At 35.9% G+C, this 19,189-nt stretch overlaps 1 protein-coding gene, 2 long non-coding RNA genes and 1 other non-coding gene across 4 annotated transcripts; 3 read left to right on the top strand and 1 right to left on the bottom strand.

Annotated features, from left to right (window-relative positions):
- The first annotated feature begins 311 nt into the window (after positions 1-311).
- LOC127870852 (uncharacterized) lies at positions 312-2,079 on the top strand. The gene is made up of 3 exons (XR_008044951.1): positions 312-438; positions 1,068-1,208; positions 1,932-2,079. It is a non-coding gene; the product is annotated as an uncharacterized LOC127870852 (long non-coding RNA).
- A 12-nt stretch (positions 2,080-2,091) lies between these two features.
- Positions 2,092-2,991, top strand: LOC127872373 (uncharacterized). The gene is made up of 3 exons (XM_052415705.1): positions 2,092-2,155; positions 2,558-2,649; positions 2,871-2,991. Exons 1-3 carry the CDS (start codon positions 2,120-2,122, stop codon positions 2,989-2,991), a joined length of 249 nt encoding a protein of 82 aa, XP_052271665.1. The 5' UTR covers positions 2,092-2,119.
- Positions 2,992-3,665: 674 nt separating this feature from the next.
- LOC127873546 (uncharacterized) lies at positions 3,666-4,943 on the top strand. The gene is made up of 2 exons (XR_008046231.1): positions 3,666-3,753; positions 4,469-4,943. It is a non-coding gene; the product is annotated as an uncharacterized LOC127873546 (long non-coding RNA).
- Positions 4,944-10,870: 5,927 nt separating this feature from the next.
- Trnaf-aaa (transfer RNA phenylalanine (anticodon AAA)) lies at positions 10,871-10,962 on the bottom strand. The gene is given in 2 exon segments: positions 10,871-10,908; positions 10,926-10,962. It is a non-coding gene; the product is annotated as a tRNA-Phe (tRNA).
- Between the last annotated feature and the right edge of the window lie 8,227 nt (positions 10,963-19,189).

The raw sequence follows: 19,189 nt of genomic DNA, 5'->3' as shown, positions 1-19,189 counted from the left end.
TGCGCATGCGCGGAAAATCCCGAATGTAACAATAACATCAACTGGTATATACCTTTGCAAGGTACATAGCTTATCTGGGATAGCGAAATTGGGTTATGAATTAGCACAAAGTATATCTAGTATCTAGTATGCACACGACGTAGCCAATGTTAGTGTTCAAAACTTAAGTAAACACTTTCAAACAACGCATAAAAGCAATTTAACAACATCGAACTACGATGTCGTTTTAACGTGGAGGAATTTATTAACGTTTAACAAACCTCACAAGGAAACTGTGGATTATTTGCGAGCTAAATACACGGGCGACTTTAAAAGCGTTCGACGATGACGTTGAAGCAGCCAGACAAGCCGCTGTGGACACGGCTACGAAGTTCGCAGGGACGGCCATTCTTGATGGGAAGGAGACGGAACTATTTGTACCCTCGGAACATGTGCCGGGTAGGCTTTGCACACATACGTCATTGTTTTTACATTAATTTGTTGTGAAAAAAAGTGTGTTGCGTTGAATTATTTTTCTTGTTAAATTGTCGATTTTGTAAATGGAGTTCTGTTGATAATATTCTTTCAACTTTGATACTATGTTATATTCATTTTGCTATTTTGTAACAAGTTGCGCATCCGTAAAAAATACTGAAATACCATACTGTTTTCTATTTCTATTCTGCTATATGTATTTAATTTTCGGCCGTAAGTTATTGATTGCTTCGCTCCAATCTCGATAACCGCATGATGTAGTGAGCCGATAATTTACTTGTGATGTAGTACTGGTTGTATGCTGCGCAGAGCATTACACCAAACCCCTTTACCACTAAGATACGTATACTCACGCATTTGTACTCCCTTATAAAGTTATATTTAACATTTAATTTAATACTTTTCTTACTATATTCAGTTTTTAAGGCCTTATTTCCAGCCCTTAGATACTCATGAACAGCAAAACAGCATAAACCTGAACAGCTTGCGAGTTACTCGCAGGCTGTTCTGGTTTTAAGCTGTTTGCACATTGCAATTTTCACTTTGCTTCTGAGTGGAAACTGTTTAATATTACCGGTATCAACAATTTTCAGATGGCATTCCAGTGACAGTATATACACCGGAAGTGTGTCGACAGCAAGGGCGCCTCCTACAATCTTGGTTTACTTTCATGGAGGTGGGAACGTGACGAAAGACCGGAAAACACAAGCAACCATGGCAATCCGACTGGCAACGTATCTTGCTCTTCAATTTGTTTCATTCACCAAGTTGTATTTTAATATATTTTATATAAATCAGTTCTCGTACTAGAACGCCTCGAAAATGTGGATAGAAAACGTTGACGCTTTTATTGATATTGAAGTACTGTTTAATTTATGTCCCGTGTCTGTTTGTCGTTGTTATTGTGTGTTTGTGTGTATGAATGCGTCTCACGAGGTTGTTGCAATGAGGGTTTGGCTGTATGCAGTAATACATGTACATTTTAGCGGTCCTCTGTGAAAAGGGGGTTTCGTGCATGTGCGTAAAGTATCGTCCCTGATTAGCCTGCAGTCCACACAGGGACGACACTTTGCGCTTTTATGATATTCTTCGTTTCAAGAAAGTCTCTTCCCTGCAAAAATCAAGTTTAGGCGGAAAGTTTCGTCCCTGATTAGCCTGTAATGTGGGACGACACTTAACGCACATGCATTTAACCCCATTTTCACAGAGCGCGGCTCCTTGGTATTTAACCATCGCTTTTTGTATTGTTTTATTGTTTCATTATTTATCTACATATTTAACATACAGCCGATGGTTGTTTTATCTTCTTTTTTCCTTATACATGCATGTTTGTATTAACGAACGCTAGTTGCATTATCTTATTTTGTCCTAACATATGACCGCCATGAATATACATGTATATGCGAAAAACCAAACGCGGTACCAACAGACATCGAATATATGTTCGTATATTCCAGAATGGTTCCATGTATACTTGTTGACGTGGAATACCGAAGGTCTCCGGAGCACAAATTTCCGGCCAGTAATGAAGACGCAAAGAGCGTAGTGGCGTGGGTGGCTGCAAATAAAGCATCGCTAGGTGGCGCTTCTTCCAGTAAAATCGGCGTTTCCCGGCGATAGTAACGGCGGAAGGCTAGCTGCTGTCATGTGCTACGATCTTCCAAGAGTCGTTGATTTTGCAGTAAGACGTAAACTTTATTGTTCGATTTTAAAGGAAATTTTATTTTGTCTTAGTAGGTTTATATTGAAACATGCAATAGCTTTCCCAATTGTACACATTTATTTTAGCTCACGACAGACAGACGAGCAGACGGACATACAGTTTTATTCCCACCGCAAAACAGCCATACATATAGCCATGCAAACATGATGAACATGATAATGTGATAAAATACAACAGGAGCGTATATTGCTCCGTGTTTTCGTGCGCACTAATTCATTGATTACACGTATATTTATATTATTTAATTAAATTAATTAATGAATTTATGACCACATTAACCTTTATTTCTAAACACCGTGGTTTCTAAAATTGACAGTCCACCGACGTGAGTGATAATATTAATCGTCCGCTCGTTTCCAGGTACTTATCTACCCTAAAGTATCGTACCAAGACTACCCATCTTGCGATGAATTTAAGGACGGGCCTCTTCTGCCTAAAGTTCGCATGGATTGGTACGAGCATAATTGTGTATTTATTTTCTTTTTATATCTGATTTTCTTTTAATCCTAAGTAATACTAGTACATCTTGTGAATTTTATAGACCATAGAAGATTATTATCACGAATGATGACTCGATAACGTTTGGCATGCAAACATATAAAATGGTTTATGGATGTCTAAATTATATTCAAGAAAAAACAATATATTTTCAAACAAATTAATTGTGTTCTAGGTTTTCCAGACTTACGCTTACTGAAGACGACTACCGAAACCCCCGGGCCTCTGTTGTTTTGCAGCCGGACCACAGCGTCATGCCCCCGACCCTGGTGCTTGTAGCGGAACTGGATCCCTGAGGGACGGAGCGCTTGGTACACTTATACAAATAAACCTCGCTCTGAGAAAACAGGGCTGAATGCATGTGCGTAAAGTGTCGTTCGTGATAAGCCTGGTCGTCCGCACAGGCTAATCAGGTCGTTCGCACAGGCTAATCAGGTCGTTCGCACAGGCTAATCAGGTCGTCCGCACAGGCTAATCAGGTACAACACTTTCCACCGTTATGGTATTTGCCGTTTAAAAGGAAGTATCTTTTTCGCGATAATACAGTTAAGGCGGAAATTGTCGCCCCTGATTAGCCTGTATGGACTGCACAGGCTTATCTGGAAGTACACTTTAAGTAAATGCTTTAAGCTCCATTTTCCAAGAGCGTGGCTCAAATAAATTGACTGACCCGTACTACAGAGGGGTTATACTATAATATGCACATTGCTTTACATCCATACTGTTAAACAATCTGGTTGCTTTTTGAACATTAACTAACCGTCAGAGCTGCAATTTCTTAAAGTTTAAACTTTAGATGTAAGATCAAAATGGACGCATACACATTTATTACACCCCCAGATGCAACTTACTCTTTTGAAAGCCGATGCGCAACGTGCGCAGCGCAAATTATATCGTTTTGTAGATAAAAAATTGTTCGAACGAACACGGTGATATTTGCATTAATATTTATATTTTGCTTATTGACACAGATTACGTGAAGATATTGACAGCCGCCGGTGTTGACGTCGAGATGGAGCTGATAAAAGGGGTACCACACACCTTCTGGACTTTACCAGGTGAGTGAATTCCTGACAGCATTGGGGCATCCTTATTGTTAATGCAATGCATCTTATTCAAACCCCACTTTTTTTACTGCATTTTGCTAATTATACTTCCAAATAGTACGATTTAAAAGTTCTTGCTGGGTTGTTGTTCCGATTTTGAATGTTCGATCATTTATATCATATTCACACACATTTACTTATACGTTTTACAGTATTCACTCATATGCGCTAAATTGAATTCAAATTAAGTAAATTATCTGAAGAAATGTTAAAAAGGTATTTTCAATAGGAAAGCATGACATTGCTTATTCTTTTTAAAGATGGAATCGTACTAAAGGTTGCAACAACGTTAAGCCGAGCTACGTACCTTATTGTTTGGCGATGTTTATAGTGGAAACAAACGACATTCTTGGAGTTATGTACATGCTATTGAATATTGACCAAACCACCGAAGCAGATTGAGTCCTTGGTTTATATAAAATCGGTGTCTAAAGCAATTTTGTCTCACTTCATCTGTCAAATTTTCTCTTAATTTATCAATCTTCATACTCTTAATCTTAAGGGGTGTTGTTTTCTTTTTGTTATTAAAAATCTTTTGTGCAATGTTTTCACATCTCATTGATCTTCTTGCGTTAGGGATTATTGGCATACATAGCTTCTGTCAGATTTAAATAAATTATGTGAAAGTTGTAAAGTGATGTTCAACAATAATCATTATTTTGTGCAGGAGCCTTCAAAGAGAACTGTCAGCGTTCATACGAGCGTGTAGCGGCATTCATCCGAAAACAATCCTTGTGAACCGGATGGGACGATTTTTGTGTTGCTTTAACTCACTCTCATTTGTATATTTTGTAAAAACATCTTCCTGATATTTGATACTGACTCATTTTTTCATCCTTACATGTACACATGTATTTGAACAAAAGTTACATACACTTTATTGCATAGAAATAATCACGCGACTTGATTAACTTAGATTGTGAAATGTTTTCTTAAGATTTAAGAAATATAAGTATACTACGTTTCCAAACTCAAGCCTGCATCGCCTAAGTCAAAGAACGCCGGAAAAGGTGCTTTCAATGCTTGAACCCAAGACCTCTGGCTGAAGAAGCCAGCCATCAGACTTAAGGTGCCCAGAATATATTTTGATGAAAATAATTATTAGATTCGGAGAGAAATTTAATTTTGTTATGGCATTTCAATCGCTAGTTATTCATTAATTACACATTCTGTCAACACATACTGTTATTTAAATACTTGACAAACATACGCATTGAAGATGCCCATTTGAAATCAGTGATAAGTACGGATCTTGCCTTGTTTGTTCCGAGAGTAAGTAACTGCAATTGTTTGTGTCTTTGCATCATTGATCTTGTGTATGCATATTTAAGACAGAAGATCGAATGCAACTATGGTTGTTTCTATATATGAGGTAGAGCTTACCGCGATATGCAAATCCACGCAAACTCGAGAAGATGCTAGAAATTTCGAAAAAAACGTATATTCGCCATTGTGTTATGTGTTTTTAACGTTTATCACTTTTCTTGAACAAATAATAAATGAATAGCGTTGAATATATATTTATTGTAAAATATGTATATATAACAAGCATCTCAAACACTAAAGATTTTCATTCTGCTTCTTCTATGTCGTCTGGTATTTTACTCCGCAAATATCTGCAGTTCTTCCCAATAGCTACCACCTCCTTCCGATCCGCTATCTTCATCGTGAGCTGCGTGGGTACATATCCGGTTTGGATCTCGTCCGAGATCGCCTTGATCTTCTCCTTCCGTTCAAGCTTTTTCTGAGCGGCGGACCGCGCCGTCTTCTTAGCATTGTGTCGATATGGATCAGTAATGTTCTTGTTGTCGTAATACGACGTCGAATACAGCGGGTTCTTTCGCTTCACCTCCAAACGACGCTCGATGGACTTGATCTGCGAGTCCCTAAGATGCGTTTTCAAGTGTGAAGTTTTCAGTAAATCCAGAAAGATCAGACTCTGGTTTGATTCAAGGTTGGTCTTTGTGTAGCTCATCTGCAGGTATCTCATCCCATACTTAATCGGTGTCAAGGAGGTGTTCGTCCTACTGAAGTTCTTGCCTCCACCGTGAATAAAGGTCGTTGCTTTTTCCAACGCTGGGTCATAGGTTTCTGACTTCCGGTTCGCGCGCGAGACTCTTTTGCTATATCTGCTACCCGACTGTTCACCAGGGTCGTCACCTTTACATGATCTACCACTGTAAGCGCTTTCCTTGCGAAGTCTACAATCGGTCTCCGTCAAGTTATCCTCGAACACCGGCTTTTTGATTACAACCAATTTTCCGCTGAACTTGCAGCCGACCATGTTTGGCGCTTTGATGCTCCGTAGTTGTCACACGTTGACAACTATTTTCAGTACCTCCAGGCTCACGTTTGACCTCAGCATATTTGACCTCACATGTTGTGTCAGCAGAACATGGTCGATCTCTTTCATGGCCACTATTCAATCTCTTATCACGGCTTAATGCGGCTTTTGCTAATTGTGGTTTAGTTCTAGATATTTGTAATTGTCCATCACCAACATCTTCAGTTGAATCCGCTCTATCAATATCTCGAGTATAATTTCCCTCGACAGTTGAACATCTTGCTGGAAATGTATCAAAGGTGTAAATATAGCTATTACTTCTATCTGTGTCATTCACAGCATACTGAAACTCATACTCCAAATCCACTTCACTGCACGTGCTCGCGCTGTCTGTGCACGAGGGCTGGACTCTCCCGTTCAAAACACTCGGATGTCCATTATTCGTGCGCATCCCATTCTTTATTTGAGCCTGTATTATAGCAATATTTCTAGCATTCATCACTGGGCGAACGTCTATTTCTTTTTTAGATGTCATGCTAAAGTTCTGTGTTTTATATTTATCATGGATGAAGAATGCACCAAAATGAAATGCTTCAAATGGTTGCGACCTGGTCGGTATAGGCTTTATTGACAGTCAATGGTTACTAATGGCATATACAGAGGTAAATGAGCTACTGTAAAGGGCTTTAAGAGATATAGCTCTGATTTATGACCCTCTTCTGAACGCTGTGTAAATATATTTATTGTAAAGATGAAGTGCGAAAATGCATTAGTTTCTGGCCAGGTTAAATGTGCTCCTGCCATAGTATACATTACGAATGAAATTCAAAATAGCGGACTCGTTTAACGGTTTGGTCTGTTCTTAATCGGGTTATATCCATTAAAACATTATCACCTAATACAGTAGACCGTTTATACATGTTGCATATAATTGCTATTCTAAAAATCGCTCGTGATTCCTGCACGCTGTTCGACCTGCACAACGTAAATATAGAGGCTTTAAACTTTGATTACGGCAAAGTTATACATTCTTTGTTTGTGATTTGCAACGTTAGTCGTTAAGACGTAACAAGAAGACATTCTTTTCCGTCAAGTAAGTTTATTTTAAGTATTTTAAAGCATGTACACGTCCATGCATGCAGACAAACATACGGTTCTGTCTCGCCGATTAAAAATCTTACCCACAAGCCCAATATGGTGATGTCGCTTTAAAGGGCAACCCATATAAATATACTGATAGTCCTGCATCAAGTGCTTATTCTGTCCACGTTTATGACGACCATAAATTTCGAGCTGATACTTCCAGTATTTACTTTCTCTCTTTTAAGTGATGATTAATAATCTTCGTATAAAATAACTTCAGGTTCAATTTTATAGCGGAGAGAAACCAAAGGAAGCGCTGCAACAAATCAAGATTCAATGTGAATCAATCGAGCTCTAACGCGACCAAACCAACCTTACAGGGCTCAATTAACAATAGTGCTCGGAGAAAAAACACACATGCTGCGTATAATTGAGTCGATCAATTTCTTTTGCCAAAGTTTGCCAGAAAATTGCATCACATATTAATGAATGGTTTGTTAAAATTGTGTTTATTATATGTGCTGATATCAATAATGACAACAATGTATATAGTCGATGTATATACTCTTTATAATTAAAACACACACTAAGATTAAAAACGTTGTAAAGATTGGTTAAATATTTATGTTTACAGAGCGCTTGTATTTGTTGAGACATTTGTGCTGGTTTGGCGTAATTGGGCTTTATTGGCAATTGCCGGCTCGGGTAGTACTTAAATGTAACCCAGGTACTCTTAAGTATACTTAAATGTACCCCGGGTACGTAAAACATACTAAAATGTACACGGGAATTCAAACGCTAAATTGGTCGTTGTCGGCTTTTTCTCCAAATTAATGATGTTCATATTATTACCAAAATTTTGTTAAATAGCCAGTACAGTATCGAAACTCATACTCAAAAAGAATTTAAGGCAGGATTTGTTCAAGGAGATTTGGTTTCGTATTCCGTATAGCGTTTTAGACGTCGGATTTTGTGCGGTAGTAAAACTCGGGTACAGTCTAAATTGGCCGGATACGTTTTAGTATATGTTCCGTACCAGGGCTACATTTAAGTGCACTTAAGAGTATCCGGGTTACATTCAGAGACGTAGGTGTTATTAACATCTCTGGTACATTTAAGTTATACCGGAGCCGACAATGACCAATCGAGCATTCGAGCCTCGATTGGGCTCAATGTTTCGTGCTGAGCCGACAATGACAAATCGAGCTCCAAGAACTTGCACTCTGTTCTTACCGAGCGTGTACGGGGACATGTTCACACATTTGGATATTATATTTTAAATCAACAGCTGTGTAACTTAAATTAACGAACACATCTAACACATTTGAAATTCTGCAAAATAATGAAAGGCAGAGAAGTTGATTAAATAGATTTGCACATACATGGATTGTTACAAACGCTGTATTTATTTTCTCGATTTCGATTTCTGACTATTCATTAACAACGCGATCTCTAAAAATATCATAAAATTCAAAGCCAGTAGTAGTTATTTGCTAGTTTGAATATAATGTCAAGATTCTTTTTTCATTCCATGATATTTTAACGTAATTTTGCCAATCTGTTAAAAAGTCCATAAATGATGCTTAGTAAATTATACAGGCGCGGTTGTACCGGAGGGCACGAGGGGCACGTCTCTCGCCCCCATCTAAAACCTTATTTTGTGTGTGTTTTGTGCAACAAACATAGCCAGGTGTTCTGATATCCCCGATTTCCGACAGAGAAAGCGGCCTCTGCTATAAACATTTACAACCTTACGCTCTACTATTCACCTATTTGACGTTAACACTCGATTATCACCGTATCAACTATCTCTCTTGTGCCATGGGCACTTGTATGTTTTGAGACGCTTGTTATGTTAACCAAATTTATAATGAAGCATGTACTTTGTGCTTTTCAATAACCGTATTTGCAGTCTAGATAATAGTGAGGTGATTACGTTTTAGTAAGCACGTTTTAGTATATTTACTGTATCCTGTGTACATTTAAGTAGACTTAAGAGTACCCGGGGTACATTTAAGTAGTACCCGAGCCGACAATGACCAATCGAGCGATAATAACCTGTTTCAAGTTTAAACAGAGTGATAAGTTTGTAAATCACACTTTGAAAATTATGATTTTATTTATATTGTTTACTTGTTGAAATGTTGAATGTCATCACAATCTAAACAAGATAAGTATTGATGCAAAGCATCAAAGGGCGTCGGGAATTTCAGTGTACAAGGCACTCAATGAAGTTACATGGAACGATTTTTTTCTACTGTAAATATTAATATATTGGCCGATTATTTTAAACAAAATAGAAAAAGATACTGGTATAACCATTATCTATGATTTTGTGTTATAACCCCCAAATAACCCTTATTAATGATGTTGTGTTATAACCCATAAATAATCATTATCTATGATTTTGTGTTGTCACTCCAAATATTTCATAGTTCATTTTATTTACATTGATTTCCTTTTTTTACTGGTATCCGTGTGCAGTTTTCATAAATGGAACAGAACTGTGTAGGTTTTAAAAAATCTGCTTCATCTTGTAAGCGTAATTTAATATTTTTCTCAACTTCAAGGGGAGATGATTCTGAACTTATTCTTACGTTGCTCATTTACGATAGGGGTTGAGTACTCATTGATATGAAAACACTGTAAAAGTTTGAAAAAAATTGAATGAAAACTGTAAATTGTATAAAGAAGCTGCATTTCACAATACTTTGAAATTCAGTAAAAGATAATAATAGATTTATTGCTCCGATGTTCATCATTTTCAATAGGGTTCGAGTAATACTGATATAAAAACACTTAACAAGTTTGGAAAGATTCAGACGAAAGTTGTGAAATCTTTTAAACAAGTGGAAATTGTTTATTTTGTCAAATTTAATAGAAAAAATTCTGGATGTTTTGTGCAGATGTTTCTCATTTTAAATGAGGTAAAAATGCTCATTGATATGACAACACTGTACGTTTGGAAAGAATCTATGAGAAAAATGTTGACATAATCACCTAACCAAGCAGTTTTTCACTTTTATTTTTAAATTCAAAGAGACATAATTCTAGACTTATGGTCCGATATTGTTCATATAGAGTTTTGGTTGGGTTCTCATTGATAAAAAAACCTGTGAAAGTTTGGGAACAATCGGATGAAAATTTTGGACTTCGAACAAGGTTTTCAAAATTTCTCAACTTCTAAGGAAGATAACTATGGACGTAATGGTCGGATAATGCTAAAGGGCCCATACCACCTGGATAATAATACGTGTCGCGCTTCGCGCTCTATATGTGGTTCTTAAAAAAAGAACTCCGAGGAGTGCTTGACTCTAGGGAAACGGGTTGCTGGGACACAGCTCCTCCTTGATAAGCGACTGCTTCCTTTATCGCAACGCATTGTTACAATCAATAATACGTGTCGCGCTTCGCGCTCTATATGTGGTAGGGATAGGCCTATGATAGACGAACATACAAATACATCGATAATAGATGTGTTGTTTGCATTTATTTGTTAATATAAAATCACGTGTATTTTTTATAAGATATTTAAGTGATGAAAGAAATTTTAATTAACGTTGTCACCACGTTGCATCCATTAATTTAAATAAAAATGTCAATTGTAGTAAAATGGATTTTAAAATGTCTACATAAAATAAAGCTTTATTATATTTATTAACCTGACTGAAAAAATTGTCAGCCGCCGATGTGTTCCGTTCGTGCCGGAACCCGGGATTGAATCGGGGGGGCCTTTAGATGACTGTTGCGTAAACAAATTTAGTCTAACGCTCTCCCAACTGAGCTATTCCGGCTGACATTCACTTATGTACTGCTATTTGGTGAAGTTGTGTATAGCGATCGTTATTTTATGTCTATTATTAAACTAATACATTGTACGTTTTCGTACCACTACGCCTTCCAATAAACTTGCTTGCGCGATAGGTCGTCAAATATCGTACTACATTGATTCTCCACTAAATAAGCAAATTAGAAAAACACAAAATAAATATATTTTGATTATGTTTTGTTTTTATACAAAATATCATTTGTTTTTATACAAAACCAGAAAGATTCGCGTATTTGCCCAGTCCCTGTGATCTTTCCCCTATGATCAGTTGTGGATCAGTTATTAATTAAAACAATTAGCTTTGCATATTTGGCAATAAATGTTGTAATAAATGTAATAGGCATAAATGCAGTACTTATTTACATTAATTTAGACAAAAAATCACCACTATGCAAGATATTCTTAAAACAAAAATATAAACATTGATCCGTAAAATAACTTTTCCTCCCATAAGCCAAAAAAAGCATTACATACTAGTCGCCGCCCTTCAGGGCGACGCCAATAAAGACTAAACATATTTAAACGGGCATGTTTACAGATTTGTGGATGTATTAAAGTTTATCAGATAGTGTCTTATTTTACTTATTTATGTTGAAAGCTCCATTATTAAGTATCAACATATTAATATATGATCTTTCATTGAACACTTCTCGCCGCCCCTCCCCCGTTTGTACAGTTGAACAAATGTTGTTCCCTCCATGATTTTTTTTTATATTAGTCCCTGTCACGTTATTGTTATATCGATCCGTTAGACTTTTTAGACACTGCAAATACAACTCAAGCTCAAAACATGGTAAATATAGGCCTATCTACTACTTTAGGTATAAATTTAGCCTTTAAAATAATGTAAGAGAAACATAAATAATGGTTTCGTTTTTCCAATAAAAATCTATTAATTGTGAAATAACATGCGCATATTAACAAACCTTATCAACCAATCAGAAGGGCCGATACTATGAGAAACTATGTACATCATACTGATTACTATATGGGGCTTACTGAATACTCACCCAGTATTTTGGAAAAACATTACCGATTTGTATGCAGTTTTTGTTGTTATGTTCAAGAATACACATTAAAATATAGATTTAAGTATTGAACATGTATGTTTTTAAAATATTTTCACTTAAAATATTTAGATGTTTTCATTAAAAGGACAGACGTCTGAACTGAGTTGGTTCCTTAAATATATATGTTTACATCTTTTTTATAGAACGTGTGTATATTCTGTATAGATTTGGGTTTACGTTATTACGTTGAAAATCAAAATCAAAAAGGAAAACCATAAACCAAATTCAAGTCATGTGATGATATATTTGTTATACGACTGTTAAACCTTATATCGTACACTGGCCTCACTTTACAATGATTATTTAATACACACCCATACAATTTTTTTCTTTATAAAGTTAGTAGCATGTGCATCGCATGTTGTTAGTAAAATGAGTGAAAATGTCCTCACTTTACCGCATTTTACCCCCATAACTTTTGACCCAGGGGTCAGATCAAAATTCCAAATAGTGCACCGTCGAACATATGCTCATTGCTACCATGTGTGTAAGTTTCAAGGTTCTAAAGCTAATAGTGTAGGAGGAGATAGTGGCCTGGACGGACGGACATAATGCGGAGTTAAAAACAATATACCCACGCTTTTAAAAGTGTGGGGATAATAATAAAAGAAAAAAAAAACACTATGCGAACCATGCATTTTGATTGAGTTCGATTTTGTAAGTGTGAGCTTCAAAACGTTTATTACAAATTGGAAATTCCCTCAAGATTAGAGTGTGAGGGACGATGACAAGGAAGGATGCTGTCAGATTGGTAATAAATTTAGCGAATCTCTTCCGCATGTGTAAAATATTGTCGATTCATGATCAATTTAGTTCCGTTCCACGTATGTTCTTTCTTATATCAGCAATGAAGATTCACTTTATTGGGTAATCCCACACGATTCCGCAGGCGCCACTTAGAAAGAATAATTATAACTGACTGGTAAAATACCCCAGCTATATTGTTTCATTTAAGCATTAGGATTGTCTCTTTACAAAAGCACCGAGTTTATTCACCTCCGTCTATTTTACCGCTGTCATCGAATGGGGTTTAACTAGATTAATTAAGGCACTGCGTGCTTTAGAAACCACTTTCGAGTGAAAAGGCGAGAAGAATACTTCGAGCGTATCAGTTTTTCATAATTATGGTTTTTATTTGTTGGTTATTTTCATTGAAAAGGTAGTTGAAAATTGATTTGAATGCTTAAGGCTAACGATAAAGTGGTCCGTGGTTGGTTTCGGGTGATTATCGATTTAAAACCTTGAGATATAACTGACATAGAAATCACCAAGAGTGGATAATCTACCGAAACCAATACGTTGTCTTCAATTCAATACTTTTTGTTGACATCTAAAAAGGATCTATGAGTAGAATTTACCGAGAATACTGCATTGTTACGTCAATGTAAAAACGACATTTTACATTTAAAAAAAAATGATAATTCGGAACAAATGAAAAGTATAAGTGAAACATAGAAAAATATAGAAAAGTCTAGTTATTATTCTTTATTTCTATTATGGTTGATATATTTCGATAATATATGTTTAATTTCCATTGTCAGTTTTCATTGATTAAAGTATTCTAAAAGCACAATCAAATCATATATTTTTTAATGTTTCCTTCTTATTCCTTCGGAAAGCATGACTAAATAATACGTGCTAAATTAATAATCAGTTCGCAAAGTTTATGAATGTTTCAACCGATTAAGTTTAACAAGATTTAAGAATCAAAGCGCTAAAGTCACTGGAGTTGTTCGCTATTGCATAATTTAAGACGCAACTCATTTTTCAAAATTAATCGCAAGTTTGAAATGAACACAAGCCATTCAAATTTATAAAGAGTGCGTCTTAACGCACGGGTCGAGATGTGTGTGCACTTTTTATCATCCTATTCATTTTATAGTGATAACTTAGACAAACAAACAACAATATGGCCCTTTTTTGACGTTCTGAAAGCATAGAAAATATGATGAACATGGTAATGTGAACTGAATATGAAGACAATTTGCCATCAAATTAAATGAATATTGTTGGAATATCCAATACCTATCTCACTTAGAATATAATTTCATGATGGAAATTCCCTGTACAAAACTTTTTGATTTTTAACGCAAAATACAAATTCATAATATACAATAAGATAATTGATGAATACTGCGAGCAATACTTTTACTCACGAATTAGGTAGTCATAAAGACAGCCCTGTTGATCCGTTCTTTGTTGTTTATGCATAACTTTTTACCCTAGCAGTTCACACGGTGTCAACAACTCTGACCAAAACATGGGTTAGAGCACTAATGCGCTTTTTCGGCATAGCTGTATTACACAGCCTTTCACCTTAAATGACTTTTACATAACGCCAGCAGACACGCATGAATATATTCGAATATTTCATAGGCTGATTCGAGATAGAACCTCTGAATTTTGGCTACATCACTGTGTCTGTGCTCAGCGCAAAGGATGTAGCACTGTTCAGTGTAAGGAGTTCCGGACTACTCTCTGTATGCTTAAACGGCACAAATTGTGGCCCATTTAAAATCACGCGTTAAAATCCATCTCGCAGAATTTCAGGGTCAGTACTCGTTTACTAAATCGTCCGGGTAATACATAATTGACTATCGATAAACACAGTTTTGCTTTCAATGTGAAAAGCACACACAAATATTACCGAAATAGTATAGTGTTACGATAAGAGGAAAATCGTTTAATTATCCACCCACAAATGTTTGCCGTACTCGGTCAGCACGTCTGGAAATCGTTCCTGAACGCCTGGATAGGCTGCCCTTATTTACAAGCTTGCTATTTCGAATTCAATTTTGTATCGAAAAGAATTGTGCTAAAATGTGCCATTTGCAATTCGCAATGGGATTTTTAATGACCCTCGTCATTCGAAAATGGGTGAGATTCCATATGCGCCCATCATATGTATAGCCCATTTAGAAAGTATCCCTCAGTCTGGTCAGGAGATACATAATAAGACCATCACACACATTGAGTGATGTTATAGCGAATAGCATCGCCTCTGACCAGACTGCGCAAATGCACCGGTCGGGCTTAAGATATGCTGAAACCTATTGACCCATTTTCGTATGAAGCGGTTATGAAAGTGTGATTTAAATGTGTCGAAGGAAAACTGCTTGTAATTTATATTTCGATTTTGAAGAAATACACTCATCGTAAAGCTTGTGAAGACACATATGATGTGCCGTCCCGTATATGAGGGCACATATGATGTGCACTCCCGTAGTAATTTTTTATCTAATTACACTAATGTGTGGTTTGACAATTATAACACACATTTCATGCGGTGAATATGCGACTAACAAATGAAAAAACAAAACGATAGTTAAACTTTTGTTTTCAATTTAATTATTTAGAAACGTAAAATTCAAACTTTGTTTCAAAGTCAGCATTTACGCCGACTACCATTTTAAAAGATATTTCTTGTTATAATTAGTTTTTTATATTCGGTTTTAGCGATTATACAGCATTTTTGTTGTTGTCTATAGTATACATGTACCTGTAGTAATTGGTGAACTCATGTTCAACGTTTTATAAGTTGAGAACTGTGAATATAAACAAATTTAACCTTCTACTATTGCGTTGTTAGCATCCGTGAATACAAAAGAAAAAGATCGCCGCTATATGTTGATAACAAAAGAACGTTTCCCAGACATATCAAATTTAACCCCGCTGTAGTAGCATGCATTATGAACGAGGATACACAACATCCCACTATACTTGTTTATCAGCAGAAGTTTTATTTTCCCGCATCTATTAAAAGCCTCAGAAAATAATTGACCTGTGCAGAGCAAAAATACTACGTCATTAAGACGCAGAAGATAGTGGACTATTTTAATAATTCATAAACATTCTCTTCCGCGACACTTATATAAATACAAACATTGTTTATTGATTTTTTTCTATATACGCTCCGTTAAAAAATATTCCATTTAACACGATATTCACATTATGTTTTTATTTGTGAATGAATATAGTTGAAGAACTCAAACGTTTTGCATAAATTATACAACTCTTTCTCGCGCGGATGCGGCAAATGCGGCAGATGCGGCAGTTATCGTAGTTAAAAGCGGATTGACTTAAAATTGTTGGTACTGACATTAGTTTTTCGCAAGCGAACAACTAATAAATCAAGACATCATTGGTTGATATAATGGACCGGCGTTGTTTGTACCGGGGTGATAAGTGGGGTTTTCTAAACTCGAGCGAATTCCGGGATCAGTCTATTGCGAACCTCCGAACATTTCCCAGCCATACCAGATCCCCCCTCTCGCTGTACGGTGACGCAAAAATCGTCTATTAAAAGCCTCAGATTTGGAATGAACTGTGCTGCGGAAAAAATACCACTTGCCTGACGCAGCACGAAGTGGACTATTTTAATCATTCATAAACTTACTCTTCCGCGACACGTATAGCTAAAAAATGTTTTTTGACTTTTTATATAAATGACCCTTTCAAAATTATTTCATGTAACACAATATTCATATAATGTTTCAATTTGTAAATGATTGTAGTTCAAGAACTGAAACATCGCCGCGAATTATTTCTCCGCGCGTATACAGGCTGCAAGCAGTGGTTAGGTTAAGGGTAATTATCAAAACTCGCTTGCAAAACTTGTTCTTAACCTTAGTTGTTCGAAAGCGAACAACTAAAAAAACTAAATATGAATTTAAACACGAGTCGTGACTGTGTGGATCTGGATTCCTTTAAAACTTACACACTTAACATGGTATTGTCTTAAAGAAACAAATGCCAATGAATGCCTTCTCAAAATGCCAAACGAATGCTTAAACTGAACTTTGAAAACGTTATTTTACTCTTACATGGCATGTTTGAGTTTCTTCTGTAAATTATGTGCACTTATGCATTACAGATACATAACATCGTTTCCAAAAAATGTGTTGGCATTTCTTCAGCGTATTTAATTGGGACTATTTAGATAAGCTCATGTCAATATAATTATGATCTCATGTCGTTTATTGCGCCAGTACATAACTGCGCGTCTGTTCGACAACTTATATAAGTAAAACCACTGGCACTCGGCATTAGCTACTACCCCCCTCCCTCCCCCAGCTGCTATCCCCCCTCCCAAACTCTCAAAAATGTCCATTAGTAATAGCAAATAACATGACGAAAAAGTTCGTCGAAAAAAAAATCCATTTAAATTTGATTGTATGAGATGTGAGATTACAATGCGAATGACTGTCCAACCGAAGTGTGAACGTTTGTAATGTATTTCGTGGTAATCAGATCGATTCTAGGAAATGTTGTTGCAAGTTTGTTTTTTGATCACCGCTTTACGGTAGACTTATGCGAACATGCATCGATTTATTCATTTAGTATGAAGTCTTCTGCTTTGTTTGATACCAGAATTGTGCAAATCGGGTAAACATTTATGGAGTAGTGAGCTTCGGAAATTGGCTGGTATGCCGAAATCAGCAATTCAAGAGTCTAAGTCACATACCTTGTTATATATATATATATATATATATTCACACATATGGCCAGTTACGGGGTCTCTGATTTAGAAATAGGTTATGGGGTTCCCACTTTAAATACATGTATCTCCATACCCTTTTTTATCCGATATAAACACGAATTAAGGTATATAGGGGTACCTACTATTATTATTGTATATAAATACGTCATTTATTTAACGTCTTATACAAGGAAATATATAGCGAACTTATTTGCGAGGTATATACAATTTCAATTTCAGACCTGATTGTGGTTTTCGATTTAAGACCTTATTGTGAGATTTGATTGCATTACCTCCCCTACACCCCCCTCATAGTAATTAAAGGAGCCTAGATTGCGGGGTTGTATATAGACCCCGTTTTTTATATTGACCTCGTAAGTACAGTCTGAAAACTACAGAGACCGCGTAACTGGCACTATGTATTGGTATATATATATATATATATATATATATATATATATATATATATATATATATATATAAATAAATATATATATATATATATATATATATATATATATATATATATATATATATATATATATATATATATATATATATATATATAAGTAAAAATAATAATTTTCGACGAACCTTTTTGTCATGTTATTTTTGTATTACTTTAAATGGACAATTTTGAAAGTTTAGGAGGGGGTAGCAGCTTGGAAAGGGGGGTGGTAGTAGCTAATGCCGAGTGCCTGTGAGTAAAACGAACAATACGTAAGGTTATGAGAGAGTGGGGTGTACATAATTGTATGCGGAGTATTCTTTAATAACGTAATAATCTAAACTATTCAGATGAAATTCTAAGTGTGCTTTTGTGTAAATGTCATCAGAGACGTAGATAACAAGAGATTGGCAACTTATTCTTATGATATATCCCGGTTGGCCGAGTTCTCACACGTTACGGGATTTCGCGAGCCCTGAAGAAAAATTAAGACGACGCCATTTTGATTCCAAAGCGGGTGAAAGCAACAAACTTAAGAGCGAATTTAGAGCGAGTACCTTGTTGAAATTGACTGAATATATTATTTTATAATTGCTGGGTAGTGTTTTCACCAGGCCAGTTCAGTAACCAAGCGACATCACTCGAGGTTACGATAAGAATCGTTACAAACATTACTGCATTTTTACGCTATTCTCGGAAGCGACACGTTTTGCTCCAATGTCAGTAAACTTGTGACAAATTAAACGAAGAAAATATACCATTGATATTATTAAATTTGACATTTTTATTTAAGTGCTGATTCAGTATCATGGCTGCCCACTTTTTATAGTGATATTCTTTAGATAATAAAATTACAACAGAGTTTATTTACCCCATTTCGCCGATGCATTTGATTTTCCATTTAAACTTTCATTGTTGTAGCGAATAAAACTTCAAATATAAACTATGGATCACATCATATGTGGTATCATTTTAAAGTGCAGATTGAGTTTTATATCTGCCCATATTTTCATTGTGATATTCCTTTAAATAATGTAGTTGTTCAAGCTGAAATTTTACCCTATTTTTCACATACTTGCTTTCAGCCATTTTGGTTTTTCATAAAAAACATGCATATTTCGAGTGACATAAGCTAAAAAAGGGTGCGTTGCATCACATCATAACTGATACTTTTCTAAAGTGCTGATTTTATTGT

Source organism: Dreissena polymorpha, chromosome 3 (assembly GCF_020536995.1).
Source record: "Dreissena polymorpha isolate Duluth1 chromosome 3, UMN_Dpol_1.0, whole genome shotgun sequence".
NCBI lineage: Eukaryota > Metazoa > Mollusca > Bivalvia > Myida > Dreissenidae > Dreissena > Dreissena polymorpha.
The sequence above is the reverse complement of the archived record's forward strand: the minus strand, read 5'-3'. Positions and strand labels throughout refer to the sequence as shown.